This window comes from Notolepis coatsorum (genome assembly GCF_963971535.1).
Source record: "Notolepis coatsorum genome assembly, chromosome: 1".
Lineage (NCBI taxonomy): Eukaryota > Metazoa > Chordata > Actinopteri > Aulopiformes > Paralepididae > Notolepis > Notolepis coatsorum.
Genome location: NC_140165.1, coordinates 14,310,801 through 14,329,574, shown reverse-complemented (window position 1 = coordinate 14,329,574; position 18,774 = coordinate 14,310,801). Strand labels below are relative to the sequence as shown.

General features: G+C 45.3%; 1 protein-coding gene across 1 annotated transcript in view; it reads right to left on the bottom strand.

Moving 5' to 3' along the window:
* Window positions 1-260: 260 nt before the first annotated feature.
* Window positions 261-18,774, bottom strand: part of mbd5 (methyl-CpG binding domain protein 5) — a gene marked incomplete at its 5' end in the record, with an annotated part of 56,166 nt that continues 37,652 nt past the window's right edge. The window contains 5 exons of the mRNA XM_084335583.1: window positions 261-3,979; window positions 12,384-12,459; window positions 12,973-13,046; window positions 13,699-14,835; window positions 16,014-16,234. Coding sequence (XP_084191709.1) covers window positions 3,923-3,979; window positions 12,384-12,459; window positions 12,973-13,046; window positions 13,699-14,835; window positions 16,014-16,234 — 1,565 coding nt within the window. The 3' untranslated portion in view covers window positions 261-3,922. The remainder of the gene's footprint in view (window positions 3,980-12,383; window positions 12,460-12,972; window positions 13,047-13,698; window positions 14,836-16,013; window positions 16,235-18,774) is intronic.

Genomic DNA, 18,774 nt, shown 5'->3' with positions numbered 1-18,774 from the left:
GCCAGAAGGATTGCACTGTAAATGGAAACCAGTAGGAGCTACAGGCTAACCTTGAAGTGTGATGATAGGGAGTGGAATGTAAATAGTTCTTTAGACAAAGTGAATTTGTAATTTTTATTTATTCGTTTGTTTATTTAGCATATTATATTTTGATTATATATGTGTAACATATTTTACAATACATAATTTTCTTTTAAAGCAAATTTGCACATTATTTTATTGTTTGTTATTATTATTATTATTATTATTGTGTGTTAGCTAAATTGTTTTTGTTTTAATTCTTTAGTGTGCATTTTACATTTATTAACCTCCAAGTTGTGATTGACAGCGTGATGAGGACATGTCCTCACTATTAAATAGGCTCATTTTGTAGCCAAGCAGTAATTGATTGAAAGCACTTGTGTTTTTATTCTCAGTTGCAGAGTTTCACCTAATGCTGACAAGTTATCTACTGTATCTTTATGTTTGTTACTCATATTATTATTATTCCTCCCTCCAGACCCCCCACTCCCTGTGTGTAAAGAGGAGGAGTCAGTACTCCTACAGATCAAAGCGGAACAGGAGGAACTCTGGACCAGTCAGGAGGGAGAGCAAATTCCCTAGTTAGTTATCTGCCCTCAAGAACACTACGGTCATCCACTACAGGTTTATTAGACACACCCAGAAACCAAAAGAGGATCAGAAGTATGGCATTTGCCAACTATGCCCCAAAACTATGGAACACACTACCAACACACATCAGGAACGCCAGCTCCATACACATTTTTAAAGGAAAATTAAAAACGTACCTATACAGTCTAGCTTACAAATAGTGTACCATGCCTTAGGGAAAGCGAGTATCTTATTGAAATGTTTTTATTATTATGTTTTTATTTTATGTATTGATCTTTTACTGAAATGTTATTTTACTGTGCTTTGCCTATTGCCGTACTTTTATTACTGTTGTCTTATTAATGTGATGCTTTATATATGCGTATGTTTGTGTACAGCACTTTGAGCTGCATGACATGTATGAAAGGTGCTTTATAAATAAATACTTATTTACTTACTTACTTACTAAACACTCGCTCTCTCTCCAATAAATCACCTCTGAAGTGATTACTGGGGAGGTGGTGAGGGAACACACAGTACCCATCCGATGAATTTTCAACGCTGAGCGAGTCGGTCTACAGCGGCGCCGTCAGATCCAGGGTGGAGGTGACAGAGAACCACCTCAAAGTTTTCAAACAGTTAGGTCTGTTATGGCCAGAGCCAGAGCTGCTGTAATGCCTCTCATCCCAGCTACCATTGGTGATGTAAGTGTAACGGAGGTACCGCATGTCTATCCACAGTCACGAGGGACTTGTATAGTGAAGTGGCTGTGGACGTTAAGCGGTACTGCAAGTAAACTCACTCCCCAGAGGCATCCAGACCCAGTACTTAGAAGTGAATTCACCTCTTGGTACAGTGGTCTGTGATGCCGCCCGTGGCGCGGGAGACCAGGGTTCAACTCCCACTCAGGGCGATCCCTTAACAGGGGTCGAATCGAAACAAAACACAATGCAGAGCGAGATCACACCGGCCACATAAGGATCGAAGGTCCATGGGCTGAGACATGGGGCAGAGACCACTTCCTGTTGCACCAAGATTGCAGTGTTTGCCACAGACGGCAACCTGAGACAGCTGCAACACTGCAGGACATTGTACATGGATGCTACATTCAAGTTGTGCCCACACCCCTACAACCAAGTCTTCACTATAATGGGGGACATTCATGGCTTCATTGTCCCCCTTGTACATGTCCTCATGGAGCACCGCACAACTGGACACTACCGCCAAGTGTTCCAGTCTGTCAAAACTGCAATAAGGAGAATCACCCACCACCGTTGGTATCCCTGTAATCGTAATGAAATACATTTTAACCTATCAATGGGCATATTAGCTGGGGGGAGGCGGGCTTTGAGGTCTGTCTTCCAGGTAGTCGAGTAGTCGGCACTTGTTTCCCATCAACTTCTAAGTACCGGTAACTGCGATTAAGAGGATGGCTGCGCCTGCGCCTGCTGGAAATATCCTCCCGGTGGCTCCGGTGGTGGTGGTGGTGGGTCCGGCGGCGGTGGGTCCATGGAGAATGAGGAGAATGGGGAGATTGTTGCATGGCGTCATTGGCGTCTACAGGCGTCCCGGCTGGTGCCACCGGATCTTCAACCAGCGATACCGGCGTAACCGCAGCCGGGCCGCCCACCGCCACCCCAAGGGTGCCCGGCGCCGCAGCAGGGCCGCACGGCTGAGCGTCCACCATTAGAGGGCACCGGTCGCCTGCACCGTGGATGGCCGGCAAATAAAACAACACCAAGATAATTTTTCCGACTACGCCATCATTTGTGTGACTTTGGAGGGGAGAGGAAAGTCAGTGCATGACCTTGAGCATGCACTGAAAACTGCTCTTGAAATGGAGTTGCCACAGGCCAGAATCGGAGGATGCTACTTCCATTTCAACCAAGCCTTGTGGAAGAGGGTGCAAGGACTTGGATTGGCCGGTCCATTCCGGAATGACCATCAACTGGCAGCAGTCATCCGCAAGGTGATGGCTGTCAAGTCAAACTAGATCTCCCAACCTCCTGAACCCACACATGACCCAGTCATGGCATCCCCCCCCCCCGTCCTATCCCAGATTTCCTGTCCTATCCAATAAAGCAGAAATGCCATAAAATAGGGCCTCCCTAAGGTGACTGATGCCCAAGTACTTTGGACACACATCATGGCCATCCTCCAGCTCAACGATATCGAAGATAAAGATAGGATAGAACTGTCAACTAGACGGGGCAACATTTTCTTACCCTACTGTGGACCTGCAAAGCTGTAATCTGGAGAACGGATCCACCAAAGCAATTAACTCGCAGACAACGCAAGGTTTGTGAGGCAAGAAGGAAGCAGATCCTAGGCTTCTGTGAGGTTATATACCAAGGGGCAACGTGTCCTATGCCTTCTCAACGTGGCGTTGAGTGTGAGAAGGGTATAAAGCCGCTTTGAAAACTGCACTGGCAGTGGGGAAGGAATGAAACAGAACTATAGCTGTGGCTGATTAACATTATTTGAAAAAAAGAAAGAAAAAGAGAGAGAAATCCTAAATCACACAACTCGACGATGCAGCCGGTGCGGAGAAGAGAAGGGAACAATGAAAACACTTTCTGCTGGTAAAGTTCATTCTGGTTTTTCCCGAATACAAAATGAACACTTAAAAACGGTGTGAAGTGGCCGTCATTTAAACCGCGAGAGCGTAACATACTCATCATGCCCGCCGCGCGTCGCTGTTCACTATCATAATAATAACTAAAAAAAGAAAATGTCTTTACCGTTTATCATATAAAAGCTTTTTAGGCTGAATCTTCTTACTTAATCCTATGCGTACAGTCAGTGCCGACTGCATCATGTAGAGAAACCAACACTTTTTCTGTGTTTTTGTTTGTACAATAAAAGATAAAATGTGCATTAGGTACGCTTGTACATGACATTGTACAATATTTACATACAATTCTTAATAGCATGAAATTCTCAGTATTATCTATATACATATTGAAAATGTATCAGAAATATTTGGACTGTCTATTTTCTTAAATATGTAAGGTATGCTTGTAATCATTTTTTTTGTGTTTCTTTTTACTATCTTATACTAGAAAAAAATAGTTATTCAGTGAGCTGTAGACAAATTGCAACTGTTGATTTCTTTTTTTCTTCTACAGTTAAAACTGTATTTCGTTGATTGGCTTATCCAGCACCTTCTACGTCAGTCAAGTCGAGCTGAAATCATGGAACGATAAATGTACCACTATTCACGTTGTGTGTGTGTGGCGCCCGGGCGTGTTTCTAAACGTCCCCCACCGTGGTCAAGGCTGTTGTAGTGAACGTTGTTCTGAGGCTCTCGGAGGCCAACACACATTCACTGTTATCTGGAGATCTTCCTCCTCTTGGGCAGTTTGACCTGGCGGTCCCTCGAGGGGATCTGATGAACCTGATGGGGGGGGGGGGAGGGAAGAGAAGACGTTATTTTATCAAATCTTTTTATTTTCTTACACATAAAACATGACACAATACAGTAATAATAATAATAATAATAATAATAATAATAATAATAATAATAATAATAATAATAATAATAATAATAATGACAATAATAGTAATAATAATAACAATAATGACAATAGAAATAATACAAATTATAAATACAGAACATAAAAATCTAATTATATTATCACAGACACCACAAAAGACAATTCCTCCCCCACCCCAGGACCCCCCAAGATCAACACCCGACCCCTCCTCGCCGCTAGATCATGGCCTTTACTTTCTCGGCCGCTGAAGCCCGCTAAATACTTTTTGAAAGAGTGGGCACTGGGTGGTGACAGAACCCATCTGAGAAGTCATTCTTGGAAAAGGGAAAAAAATAAATACTTGTCTGTGATTGTACGAACCATCGAACCATCACATCACTCTGACCAATCAGATCAACGATCCATTTACATGTAGTCATTAGCTGACGCTTTTATCCAAAGCGACTTACAAGTTCTGTACGACAAGTCAGCAGGAAGGGCACAACTCTGGCAGCAGACGGTACAAAGGTTAGTCGTTTTTCTCATGAATGAACAACACAACGTAGCAGGAGAGCGCTGGAGAGGTAGCTAGCTATGTATTTAGTCGGTAGATGGTTCTTGCCGTCTTTGTAAGGAATACAAATGGCAAAAAATAAATTTGATTCAAAGAAGGTAACAAATGTCACACCTAAACTATGCCTGTGCCGCCAACGGTTCATCACAGGACGCCGTTTGGTACAAATCACTGTGGTTCGGCCACAAGCACATAACTTGAAACCTGATAAGCTGCCTGGTAAGGTAGGTAGTCCACTCCCCTTGGTACTATTATCATTATATTATTGAGACGATTGGACAGTTGAGAGGGAAACACATGAGACCTGGTGGGAGTGGAGACCAGGCCAGCAGGGGTACTGGTTCCAGAGGTGGGAGTGGAGACCAGGCCAGCAGGGGTACTGGTTCCAGAGGTGGGAGTAGACACCAGACCAGCAGGGGTACTAGTTCCAGAGGTGGGAGTAGACACCAGGCCAGCAGGGGTACTGGTTCCAGAGGTGGGAGTAGACACCAGACCAGCAGGGGTACTGGTTCCAGAGGTGGGAGTAGACACCAGACCAGCAGAGGTACTGGTTCCAGAGGTGGGAGTAGACACCAGACCAGCAGGGGTACTGGTTCCAGAGGTGGGAGTAGACACCAGACCAGCAGGGGTACTGGTTCCAGAGGTGGGAGTGGAGACCAGGCCAGCAGGGGTACTGGTTCCAGAGGTGGGAGTAGACACCAGACCAGCAGGGGTACTGGTTCCAGAGGTGGGAGTAGACACCAGACCAGCAGGGGTACTGGTTCCAGAGGTGGGAGTGGAGACCAGGCCAGCAGGGGTACTGGTTCCAGAGGTGGGAGTAGACACCAGACCAGCAGAGGTACTGGTTCCAGAGGTGGGAGTGGAGACCAGGCCAGCAGGGGTACTGGTTCCAGAGGTGGGAGTAGACACCAGACCAGCAGAGGTACTGGTTCCAGAGGTGGGAGTAGACACCAGACCAGCAGGGGTACTGGTTCCAGACACCAGACCAGCAGGGTACTGGTTCCAGAGGTGGGAGTAGACACCAGACCAGCAGGGGTACTGGTTCCAGACACCAGACCAGCAGGGGTACTGGTTCCAGAGGAGTGGAGCAGGGTTTCCGTTAGAAAATATTGGGGCCGGTCTCCGTGTCCTGGAAGATTTCAATCTCCCGGACAAATGTGAGAAATTCCGGTCAGTTTATTGAGCTTAAAAACAATTGATAGGCAGGCTATATAAACAATGACATCCTCAAGGCATGTAGATTTATAATATTTTAACTAAAACTAGGCTACTTTTGCGTATACAGTCATTAATATATTCCAAATAAAATAAGTCCCTCGAGACTCCGTGCTGCTGCTGACTTGAAATCAAATAGGTGTCTGTGGGCAGTCGGCCCGACATTAAACAGCAGTCTGTTATAATCACATTTTTATGAGCTAACGAATTCCGTTATATTGGACATTTGTATTAATTATATCAAGCGAAGAACTGAGAAATTTGGCAGAGAGAGACGGCAACATTATCGTGGGGTTCAACGTTGCGTGATCGCTGAAACCAATGACAATCTCCGCCTCCCAACGCAGCGATAAACTAATCCCAATAGTATGCAACTGCAGAGCCGCAGAGCCAGCGGCGCTATCAGGTCCGGTCTGGGGACCGCTCAGCAGCGCCACCCACCCAATGGCTGAATTGCCAATGGCTGAATTGGAGTATTGCACTGTGCGGGCACAACTGTGAGCTCTGCGGCTCTGCAGTTGCATGCTTCTCGCTAATCCAGCATCAAGATCCCGCCCCGCCATTCTCATCAGCAAACCACAGGTCGCGAGGGAATTATTTTCACAGGACATTATGACCGGAGATATTTAAATATGTCGGACTTCAACAGATTTCCCCGGTAAAAAAACGGTAATTACCGGACAACGGAAACCCTGGAGTGGAGACCAGACCAGCAGGGGTACTGGTTCCAGAGGTGGGAGTGGAGACCAGGCCAGCAGGGGTACTGGTTCCAGAGGTGGGAGTGGAGACCAGACCAGCAGGGGTACTGGTTCCAGAGGTGGGAGTGGAGACCAGACCAGCAGGGGTACTGGTTCCAGAGGTGGGAGTGGAGACCAGACCAGCAGGGGTACTGGTTCCAGAGGTGGGAGTGGAGACCAGACCAGCAGGGGTACTGGTTCCAGAGGTGGGAGTAGACACCAGACCAGCAGGGGTACTGGTTCCAGAGGTGGGAGTAGACACCAGACCAGCAGGGGTACTGGTTCCAGAGGTGGGAGTAGACACCAGACCAGCAGGGGTACTGGTTCCAGAGGTGGGAGTGGACACCAGACCAGCAGGGGTACTGGTTCCAGAGGTGGGAGTAGACACCAGACCAGCAGGGGTACTGGTTCCAGAGGTGGGAGTAGACACCAGACCAGCAGGGGTACTGGTTCCAGAGGTGGGAGTAGACACCAGACCAGCAGGGGTACTGGTTCCAAAGGTGGGGGTCTCTTAACCCTTGTGTGGTGTTCGCGTTCTTGTTACTCACCCAATGTCCGCGGGTCTGGTGGACCCAAAACATTACTGGGATTTTTTAAAACAATAAAGCCATAACAATTCATATAAAAACATCTGTAGATATTAGGCCTGTCCCCGACTAAGGATTTGTATAGTTCAGTTCAGTTATTTTTTATTTCGGGTTTTGGACACATAACAATGGTCATTCCATAAATCGTCAACGTTTTACCAGCTGCTATTGCAGCATTGTCCAATTGTCCGAAAAGGGCTAGGGAGAAGCACTAGGCTTGTCGGGCCCTACCCCTGAAGACTTATGTTTTTTTTCTTCTTTTTTTACATACATACATACCGTAGTACATACATATAGTACACATTACAGTACAGACATATAGTACACATTACAATACACATTACAGTATAGTATACCTGCAGTATAGAATAGTATATAGTACATAATAGTGTATACAACACATATAATGTGATATGAGATATAGTACATGATATATACAATATAATATAGTACCATAATATAATAGTATATAGTGTAAATATATTTTAATATAATATACAAATTATATTTAGTTGACTTGGATTGGCAGAATTCTTTTTTGGGGGGGGGGGGGGTCATTCCATTTGGGCTGTGGGGGTGCTTAATGTCTGAAGAAGTCGACTGAAGGCTTCTTGTCCTCTGCGAAAGCATGCAATTGGTCCACTGATGGATACATCTTGATATGTCTAGTGTGTGAAATCCTCTTTCAGTGCCTCTGTGCCTGTTTTCTTAGGCAGTTAGCCTCGCTGGTATGTGCGCCCTCTTTGCTTTTGGAAAGAATGATTAAAAAATATATTATAATAATAATATATATATTTTTTTGTGTGCATTTGACTAAGAAGTTGGCAGGCGACTACGGCTCCTTTCGATCGATTAATCGACTATTTGACTAATCGGGGTCAGCCCTAGTAGATAGATACTATACCGGTATCTATATCTGTACATATCCCTTACTAATTACACTGCTGACCAGTGTGACTTACTACCATAGTGTCTTTATACCTGTATCACTGTACATATTAATACTACAACTCTGTACATACATCTGGTTAGCACTATATCCTTGTATCAGATTTGACTATTGAGAAAACGCTCAAATACCAATTCCGTGTTTAGCCTGGTATCAGCCTGGTATCAGCCTGGTAACCGATACTGGTATAGGTATCCGTTGTATCCCTAGTTGTCAACAGCTCAACAAAAAAACACTGTCACTATATCAGGACATGAAAGTCACTCTTTGGTCAATCACATATATCCAATTTCACCAGTCAATAAATTCCTTAGCTGCCAAGAATTGTTTTTAGAATAGACCCAGACCGATTGAACACAAGTGGGCTACGTGCTAAAGTGTCAAGTGGAAACGGTACACCGACCACAGCCAAGAGGCTCCAGGACAAGCAGCTGGCCTGCGTTTAGTTCAAACCCTGTACTATAAATCAGAGCCCTTATATAATGAAGCAAAGGATAGATAATAATGAATAATGTTGTCACACAACCTACTAGTCACGCCAGGCATGTGACTAGTAGGTGCCGTAGGAACGGTTTTATTGACCTTAATGTGACGAGGCTGTGTGCTGAGCAAGCTGGATATCCACACACTCAGTCCCACATTAGTGATCCATCAAGGGGTCGCCGGGATTCAATTCCCTGCCCCGACGCTCTCTCTCATCCGTCTTCCCTCTGTCCGCTACCCTCCGAAGCCCACGTCATTTGCATTCCGCAAATTTATATTTTGGAAGGAATTATGTTCAGTCTAGTTCATTAAAAAAAAAGGATACCTCTTAACCTCGATTGACCATGTACCGGGCTGAGATGTATTTAAAGTCACAAATAGATCAATACAGTCCGTATTAAGTGATGTTGCGTTTCTTTTTCAAATGTAGCCAAGAGTAAAGACCCTAACCCTATCAAAACAGCAGTCAAAGTGTATTTTCAGCACTACGTTTGTTTACCAATGATTTTAAGTGTTATTAGCTAAATATGAGCTTGTAAAAATCTCTGTGCATTGCACCATAAAACGGACGATTTAGACGCGAGGACAGGAAGCCGTCATGAAATCGTTCTAGTCCTAAGAAAGAGGAGACCCAGGGCTTTCGATAAACATTTGTCTAAATTTCATAAGACTACACTACCCAGCTCACACCAGCCACATACAAACGTAGTCTAACCATTTTTCTTTTACAGATATTGATGTGAAAATCGTGTTTATATCTCACGGGACAAACCTCAACGTTATTGCCATAAAATACAACGTATATTTTTTCTTTACCTTTCTGTGAATGTCTAGGGAAAAAAATTGTCGCAATCCGGTAAGAAATGGCGGAGCTATGGACATTATACAAAAGTAACTATTTCCTTCGGGGTCTTTGCTGCCCTGTAACAGGCGCCTGGTGGTACTAAATCCAGATTTAAATCCTCAGCTATTGGAAAGAGGAGATTTGGGCCGATCCATAGATGTACAGTATGACTTGGCCATATTAAAGTAATTTATAGGCCTGATATTTTATATTCATATTTCAAATTACATGTGTCCGGATGGCAAAATTCAGTACTGTATCTACAACAAAAAAAAAAATGTAAATCATCTGCCTTTTGTTCATTTGCTTAGCTCAGTTTTTCACTTTTGATAGATTTTTCACCTTTGGTCAATGTTAGAATGTTTCCATCACAGTCAATGATGAAAAAATAATAATAATAATAATTTATATTCTCCTTTGTTTCATCACAATTTACTCAAGCCTAGTAACAGACACAATATTTCTGACACTGGCAATACATTCCATGAGATCCATTAGATGTCCCTAGATACCAATAACATGCAAATGGTCCTTGTAGAAGTGGAGCAATCTTCCATTTACTTAGGTATGTATTTTAAGGCGGATTTTCAGAAAATAGGGCTTAACAGGTTAACACTTTGGTTGCCTAAGGTTAAATTAATGATATACCATAGATTGCCAGCGCTATTTGTCTATGGAGAAAGTCCCCTTCTTTGCAGGGCTATAACTTTTTAAATTCTATTGCTACATTGCCATTATTAGGGCCCATTCAAAGTCCTATATGTATTGTTCATTGTGTAGCAACGTTAAACTTTTTCATTCACATATTCATAGTAAAGTATGGTCTAATGTATAAGTATGTTTTCATCTCTTTCTGCAGCTTTCTCCAGAATGTGATATATAGCCCCAAATGCATTATATTGATGATGAAATACAGTTTGATGGCAATCAGCGCGATATAAAAAATTCCAACTAGACGTACTTCTAGAAGTTACTACACGTCATCTGATGTTGACCGGATGGGCGAGGGGGCGTTTATAATTCCGTGGGCAGCGTTATACCAATCATCTAATGTGGGTCAAATGTTGATAATATCAGTTATTATCGAAGACGGTAACGTTACACGCTGAAACTCACCCCAGTCTCCGCGCGCCGTTGGGCGATCATCGTCGAGTAGAAATTTTATCATTATGGGATATATTATTACCCGGTCCATCTCCAGCTTGTATAATGGTATATACGTCCAAATCATGTTGTTTATCGAGTTATTGGCAATCGATCGCTATGTAGTGTGACGAGCTAGAGTGCCGGAACCTATCCCGAGTGGCCGGAAGCAATACGGACATCTAGCACAACCTCTACTGCGCTTCCTGTTAAGCGGTTGCGCGATCGGCCACCAGATGGCGCTCCTGAACCGCCAGAGAGCTCAGTGGGTCCTGCTGGTGTATCTCAGGCCAGCGGAGGGACATTATGAATCCGATCGCAGATTTTTGAAATATTGATATAAAGACGACGTACAGCGTCCCCCGGCAACTTTAGCATGGCCAGCAAAGACGTCTAAAGACGGCTCCCGGCAGTCAAAGTGTTAAGGGGTTAACTGACATGTTGTCAATTGTCTTCTGCTTCATGTATTACATACCTTGCCATTTTACTTGGTGTGTTTAAATTATTTCCCATACATCTGTGATGTATGTATCGTCTAATAATAATAATAATAATAACTTTGTTTTATATAGCGCCTTTCATAAGACCCAAGGTCGCTTTACATAGGGGGGAAGAACTAACAAAAATAACAAACATGGTGGACAGTCACAACATTCAAAGTGGGAAATTATGGGTTAAAGGCCAAGTTGAAGAGGTGGGTTTTGAGGAGTTTTTTGAATGAGTCCAGAGTTGGGGCATTGCAGAGTTCTGCGGGGAGCGAGTTCCAGAGGGTGGGAGCTGCCACGCTGAAAGCTCTGTCCCCGAAGGTCCGCAGTCTGGTTCAGGGAATGGAGAGCTGACCAGTGTCTGAGGATCGCAGGGACCGTGACTGAGTGTGGGGGTGGTCAGTGAGGTACTGAGGTGCCAGAACATGGAGGGACTTGTAAGTGAGCAGAAGGGTTTTTTATGTGATGCGGGATTTGATGGGGAGCCAGTGGAGGTGGATGAGGGTGGGGCAGCTGAGTTTTGAACATACTGGAGCCTGTCCAGGGTTTTGCTTGGAACCCCGTACAGGACCCCGTTGCAGTAGTCCAGGCGGGAGGTGACGAAAGCATGGATGAGGTCTGTGTCCAATAGTCTTATCCGGATTGTTCTTTTTGGTTTATTTATTTATTTTTGTCCCCTTTTCCCTGTAACCCTTCGAGAGGGTCCTTTTGTCCTCTCGCAGGCTGTCATTGTAAATAAATACGAATTTATTCTTAACTGGTGAAATAAAGGTTACCATTTATAAAAATAAAGGATATACTTGTGGTTTCACTTTGGTTTTAGCGGTAGCTACTAGCTAACATTTGTCTACATGGAGGGGATAAAGGAAATACTGGCAGGCAGTGTAGAAAAACACAAACAGTTGGGAGCATGAATTGGTGGATCGCTGTGTCAATCATTATTTTTGCCGACAGGCAACTGGGAAACAGTTCTACATATTTATTCAGTAGTAGCATGTTAGATGCATTTGACCCGTTGCGGGAAAAAAAAACAGCACAGACTTATTTCGGGTCGCAAAATAGGCGCACTTTGTAGCCCTACTCTGCTGTAATGTCTACACGGGACTTTCAAAATAAGAGTATCACAATAAATATGAATCGATCTTTTAATGTTGCATCGATCCTATTGGATCATTGATAATAGATCGATCTGGATCGATGTATCGTCCAAACGCTAAGAGAGGCTACAGGAGTCTTCTGAGCCGACGGGGAGGGGAGGGAGGGAGAGAGAGAGAACATAACGGAGTTGTAAATACTCACTGTGCCCGACATCTTATCCAACTCGCTCATCGCCTCGTGTATAGCAGCTTCCAAATGATTATTTAATCTCCCCGCTCTGCTGGAGAACACAAGAGGAAATATAGGAAATCAACTACTGCAAACATGCCATCAGCGTAGTACATCATCTGCTTTTCACCTTCTCTTTTTGTATTGGTTTAAAGGTGGGTGAGTAAGACATTTTAAAGGAACACGCCAACATTTTGGGAAATTAGCTTATTGTCTTCTCCAGAGAGAGACAAGAAGATAGATACCAGTTTCCTCTCTGTGTGTTCAGTAGAAAGCTATCTGGCTGCACGTTAGCCTAGCTTAGCACAATGAATGGAAGCGGACAGTGCTGGTTAGCCTTCGGGAGAGGTGTTTGTTGGACAATGCCTAGGCTAACCGGCACTGTCAGCTTCCATTCATTATGCTAAGCTAGGCTAACGTGCAGACAGATAGCTTTCTACTGAACGTACTGGTATCCATCTTCTTGTCTTTCTCTGGAGAAGACGATAAGCTAATTTCCCAAAATGTTGGCATGTTCCTTTAAGGTGGGTGAGTAAGACATTTTAACTGAGGATGAACTTACTTTCGGTTCCTTTTCGCGGCTCGGTCAAGCGCCTCCAGGTCGTGAGTTAGTGTTTTAAGTTTCTCTGGCTCCACCTGGTGGATACAGACGTAAAATAAATTTTTTTGAGTAATCCTGACTAATCCCAGAAAACTATGCTATGCAGCAATACGTGCATTTCACTCAAAACCTTGGCGTTTCTCGCCTGTATCAACAATCAATGTTTCTATGCTTTGATCGTCACCAACGGAATACGTTACACACACACATTACACACATACGCTCGGATCGCAGTGAATGGATTCTTGGATCAACACAAGATTGATACCATATAGCCCTTACCTTGACTCCAAAAAGAATATTCCAATTATCTGATCGCCATTCCAAGTATTGATGTCGATCGTGTTGCCAACATAATCCTTCACGTCTGGTCAATGTTAGCATGGTGTTATTCACGTCAAAGATGGGATTTCTTTAAAAATTTATAATCATTTATATTCTCCTTTGGTTCATTACAATTTACTCAGGCATAGTAACAGACAATATTTCTGACACTGTGAATACATTCCCTGAGGTCCATAGATGTCCCTAGATACCAAGAACCTGCAAATGGACCTTGTAGAAGTGGAGCAATCTTCCATTTACTTGGGTATGTACTTTTAGGTGAATTTTCTGAAAATATGGCTCCGGGCTTAAGATTCATCCATGTAAGTTAGTCTGTAGACGACCAGACACCTGTCCCCTCACCTTGGTCTGCTCTCGGAGCTGCAGGGCAGCGCTGTGCATCTGCTCCTCTCCGGCCAGCTTGGCCGGCCAGGAGGGGAAGCCCTTCAGTGGACCCCAGACCAGCTCTCCCATGTTGAAGCTCCGGGGCCGGTAGTGGAGCAGATCAGAGGAGGGAGAGTCGGGCTGCCGCAGGTCCTCCTCGCTGCTCAGGCTCTTGGTGTCCGACGGGCTGGGAGCCATGCCGCTGAAGTGGCCGTTGTAGTGGCTGTAGTCCCTGGCCGTGGCCAGGGGCCCCTCCAGGCTGGTGGAGGAGCTGGGCGACTGGTCGTCCCCGGTCAGCTCCTGCCTCGAGGGACCCAGTACGTCTCCGTAACCCCGCGCCGCGAAGTGCAACGGGGCGGCGCCATTGATGTGGGCGCAGCGCTCCGCCGTCTGGTCCAGTCGCTCTTTGTAGTTGATGGGCGTCCGGCAGGTGTTGAAGCGGTAACTGTCGTCCAGGAAAGACTTGTCCGGGGCCATGGCCAGGCCGTGGCCGCCGTCAGCGGGGCAGGGCGGCGCGGGGGCCAGGCTGGCGGGTCTCTCCATACAAGGACTACTCCTCATCTGGGTGGAGCACTCCAGGAACTCCTCTCCGCCCCAGGAGTGGTTGCTGTGGCCGTCGAACCCGCCGCTGTGCTGCGTCTCCCCGTCCCACTGCGCCCTGGGCGTGCCCCTGCCGGAAGAGCGGAAGTAGTCGTGGGCCTCCGGGCCGTCGGGGGTCCTCCTGCCCTGCTCCGGGTTCTTCTGAGCACGAACCGGTCTGGCCTGCCTGGGTCTGGGTTGTTGGGACGAGGTCTCCCCTTCCTGGTGGCCGTGGACGACCGCGTTGGCGACGTGGGGGAGGCTGACGGGTTCCCCTATGGAGGCAGCGAAGGCACTCATGGCGCTGAGGGCGGTCACCGGGCTGGCCTGCGTGGTGCCGCTCACGGTGGTGGTGATGGTTACATGCATGCCCTTGCTGGCGGCATCTACCACCGCTCGGTAGATGGCGTCCACAGACTCCGGCCCGCCGCCGGGGAGCCTGTCTGGGCCGTGCGTCCCTGCCGGCTGCCCCTCGGCCTGGCTCTGCAGCTCCCGATGTTGGCCTTCCCCGAACTGGGGATGGGACAGCATGCCGTGCTGCTGAGAGCAAGAAGACCACACCCAAGTCAGGAAACACACTCTTTAAGAACCATGGTACCATGCAACCGTGTAGAGACCATTTCAATGACAAAGTAACAACATTGTTGCACCAGTAAAACATCCAGACCAGAGCAAAACATTTAAACATGAAAACATCCGACGATAAGCGCATGTACCGCTAAATTAAGCACAGAGTGTCAGTATTGTCAACTGTTTATATTGGTTTTATTCTCGGTTACCTCAAGTTAGGTCTGTTGTTCCCAGACTGTTTCCTTGGGTAATTGGAAACATTTAGGCAAACATTTTGAAAATGGCCAAATGCATTAACACATTGAGTGCCAGCCACGAGAAATCTCGTTATTTCATGCTATGCGTTGAGTGCCAGGGACGAGAAATCTCGTTATTTAATCGTTATTGCTTTTTTTAGCGATATCCATTCATTTTTCATCAATCTAGCCTCACGTTATCATTGGGACTGTCTATGAGCTCGAACAGGGAAAATACCGCCCCCTATCGTCTCCCGGATAGTAATGCACCTATTGGATTGGACTCAATGGAAATGGATGAGAAATTTTTTATTTGAAAACTATTCATAAATCAGCCGGAAAATGACAACGTGTTGTGTGTATTCCAGTAAAGAGCTATTATCACGGAATCTTTTTTTCTTTCTAGACATTTTCAAAAACGTTCCTTTTTCAAAACGGTATAAAACGGAAATGTACAGATGAAAAAACAATCCGTTTCGTACATATTGACTGCAAGCAAGTCATTGATAAGCGACGGGCGTATTAGACACATAGCCATAATATAGAATATAGAAATAGCTCCGCGAAAATCATGAAATATCGGAAAATCAGTCTCAAACGGCTGGCATTCAAGCGATAAATCGTGCGCCCCCTGCTGGCACTCAAAGTGTTAAAAGAACACACCAACATTTTGGGAAATTAGCTTTGAATGAATGGAAGCAGACATGGCCGGTTAGCCTTGGGTAATTGGAAATATTTAGGTCAAACTATTTGAAAATGGCCAAATGCATTAAGTGTTTAAAAAAATACCACACCATCTATTATTTTTTTTCTTTTCCTAAGTGGTCTCCTTTCATTCTAACATTAAACTTGAGATTCCTCTCAGTGTTCCGATGTGAATCTATTGGGTCTTTAAATAAGTCAACCGACCTGATAGTTCTGGTAGAGGCAGGCCATGGAGTTGGCGCCGCTACCATCGGCGTAGGAGTTGTCTGCGAAGTGCTGTTGGCCCTGGTGGTACGCCGGGTGGCCGGCCATGGACTGGTGCAGCATGCCGGGGTGGAGCGGCTGCTGTTGGTACATCGGACCGCCGCCGCCGGTGAGGTGGTGCGGCAGGCCGTTCATACCGCAGCTCAGAGACGACGGGTGTCCTGGCGGATTAACAAGGGTAGTGTTATTAAACTGGCAAGTTACAGGGAAAGCACAAAGACAAATGTTATATATGTACGGTACTCGGGAATAGGGACAAGGCTCAGCAAATACTGTCTGATCCTTCGCATTCCGTTCATAGTGAGTTTGACAAGCTTCCATCTGGAAGGCACTATAGAGTTCCCCTAGCCCCCAAAAAATTATTTAAGAAGTCTTTCATTCCACATGCCATTCCTCTGATGAATTCTTAGGTAAAAAAAAAAAAGAAAGAAAGTGCATTCTATTTATTTCTGGGCTTTCTGTATTTTTCACCCATCCCAATTTAGTCATTATGCCAATTCCCTTCCTGGTCGTTGCGCACATTGCCCCACTGTCGGCCTGGGGAGGGTGTAGAACCACCACATGCCTCCTCCGATACATGTGGAGTCGCTAGCCGCTTCTTTTCACCTGACAGCGAGGAGTTTCACTGGGGGAACGTACCGCGTGCGGAAGTTCATGCTATTTTCCCCCAGATCCCCTCCCTGCTGAACAGGCCGACCAGTAGGAGTCGTAGTTTACAACGACCAGGACACATACCCCACCGACTTCCCACCGGCTAACACTGCCAATTGTGTTAGTAGGGACGACTGACCAAGCCGGAGGTACCGCTGACGGCTGGATTAGATCCCAGAGTCTCTGCGGTGGTAGGCGAGTTCTTAGTCCACTGCGCTACCCAGCCGCCTGAATTCTTAGCTTTTAATTGAAACCATGGTACTGGTTAGGTACCTGAAGCTCTGCCTGTGTTTGTGTTGTTGTTTTTCTTTTGTCTATGTATTGGGTTGTTTTGGGCCAATGTCGTTTATGCCTGTATGGTGTTTGAACTGTGTTGTCTTGTTGATTGCAACCATGGTAAAGTCAAAGACACATCATTTTTTTTGATGATCCATTATATTTTATTATTCCATTTTATTATTTGTATTTTTGCACAATCAAGGCGGGCATGGCCACCTACATTTCACTGCATGTCTCGTGTATGTATGTGACAAATAAAACTCTTGAATCGTCCACAAAAGTGGACAAATACAAATATCTATCTATCTATCTACCAGCAACCATCCAGGTACCTCTACCACTCTACCTGCACGACTGAGCTTCCAGGTACCTGTGTACCTACATGACTGAGCTTCCAGGTACCTCTACATCTCTACCTACATGAATGAGCTTCCAGGTACCTCTACCTCTCTACCTACATGACTGAGCTTCCAGGTACCTATACCTACATGACTGAGCTTCCAGGTACCTCTACATCTCTACCTACATGACTGAGCTTCCAGGTACCTGTACCTCTCTACCTACATGACTGAGCTTCCAGATACCTATACCTACATGACTGAGCTTCCAGGTACCTCTACCTCTCTACCTACATGACTGAGCTTCCAGGTACCTATACCTACATGACTGAGCTTCCAGGTACATATACCTACATGACTGAGCTTCCAGGTACCTCTACCTCTCTACCTACATGACTGAGCTTCCAGGTACCTATACCTACATGACTGAGCTTCCAGGTACCTGTACCCCTCTACCTACATGACTGAGCTTCCAGGTACCTGTACCTCTCTACCTACATGACTGAGCTTCCAGGTACCTGTACCCCTCTACCTACATGACTGAGCTTCCAGGTACCTCTACCTCTCCACCTACATGACTGAGCTTCCAGGTACCTCTACCTCTCCACCTACATGACTGAGCTTCCAGGTACCTCTACCTCTCCACCTACATGACTGAGCTTCCAGGTACCTCTACCTCTCTACCTACATGACTGAGCGTCCAGGTAGGGCTGGGCGATATGGAAAAAAATCATATCGCGATAACGATATGATAATGTTATCATATTTCTCGATATCGATAATTATCGAAATTGTTATAAGTATAAAAAAAAAAAAAAAAAAATTTAATTAATTTTTTTACATTTTTTTTTAAACAACAGATGTATGTTTATTTTGCAGCAATTCTTTGTCGTTGCCGCCATCTTTAGTGTTACATCCCCTCACACTCCAGTTCTCAGGCTGCAGCTGGTTTAAAAGCAAAAGTAAACCGGCTTCTCTGCTGGCTGTGGCTCCAGGGGAGTTGAACAGTTCTGGCTCTGCTAGTTTATTTTCCATCTTTTGGCTCTTTTTTGGTGGACAAACCACTTCACATGTGCACCGGTCCGTGACTCGTGACTGGAGTCTAGTTCTGCTAGCACACATAGCCTACTGTGTACAGACAGTTTCAAACTGTATTTTAAATTAGAAAGCAAACAAAATAAATGGACAAGTTTTAAAACTGCCCTGTTGCAGGTCACAAAAAAAAAATTTATTAATTTTTTTTCGTTTTTTTTTATAATTTCGATATTCGATATCGATTATTAAAATATATCGCGATATTTATCATTATCGTTATATCGCCCAGCCCTACGTCCAGGTACCTATACCTACATGACTGAGCTTCCAGGTACCTATACCTCTCTACCTACATGACTGAGGGTGCTTTCTCACTCACCGTTCGGGGTCGAATCAGA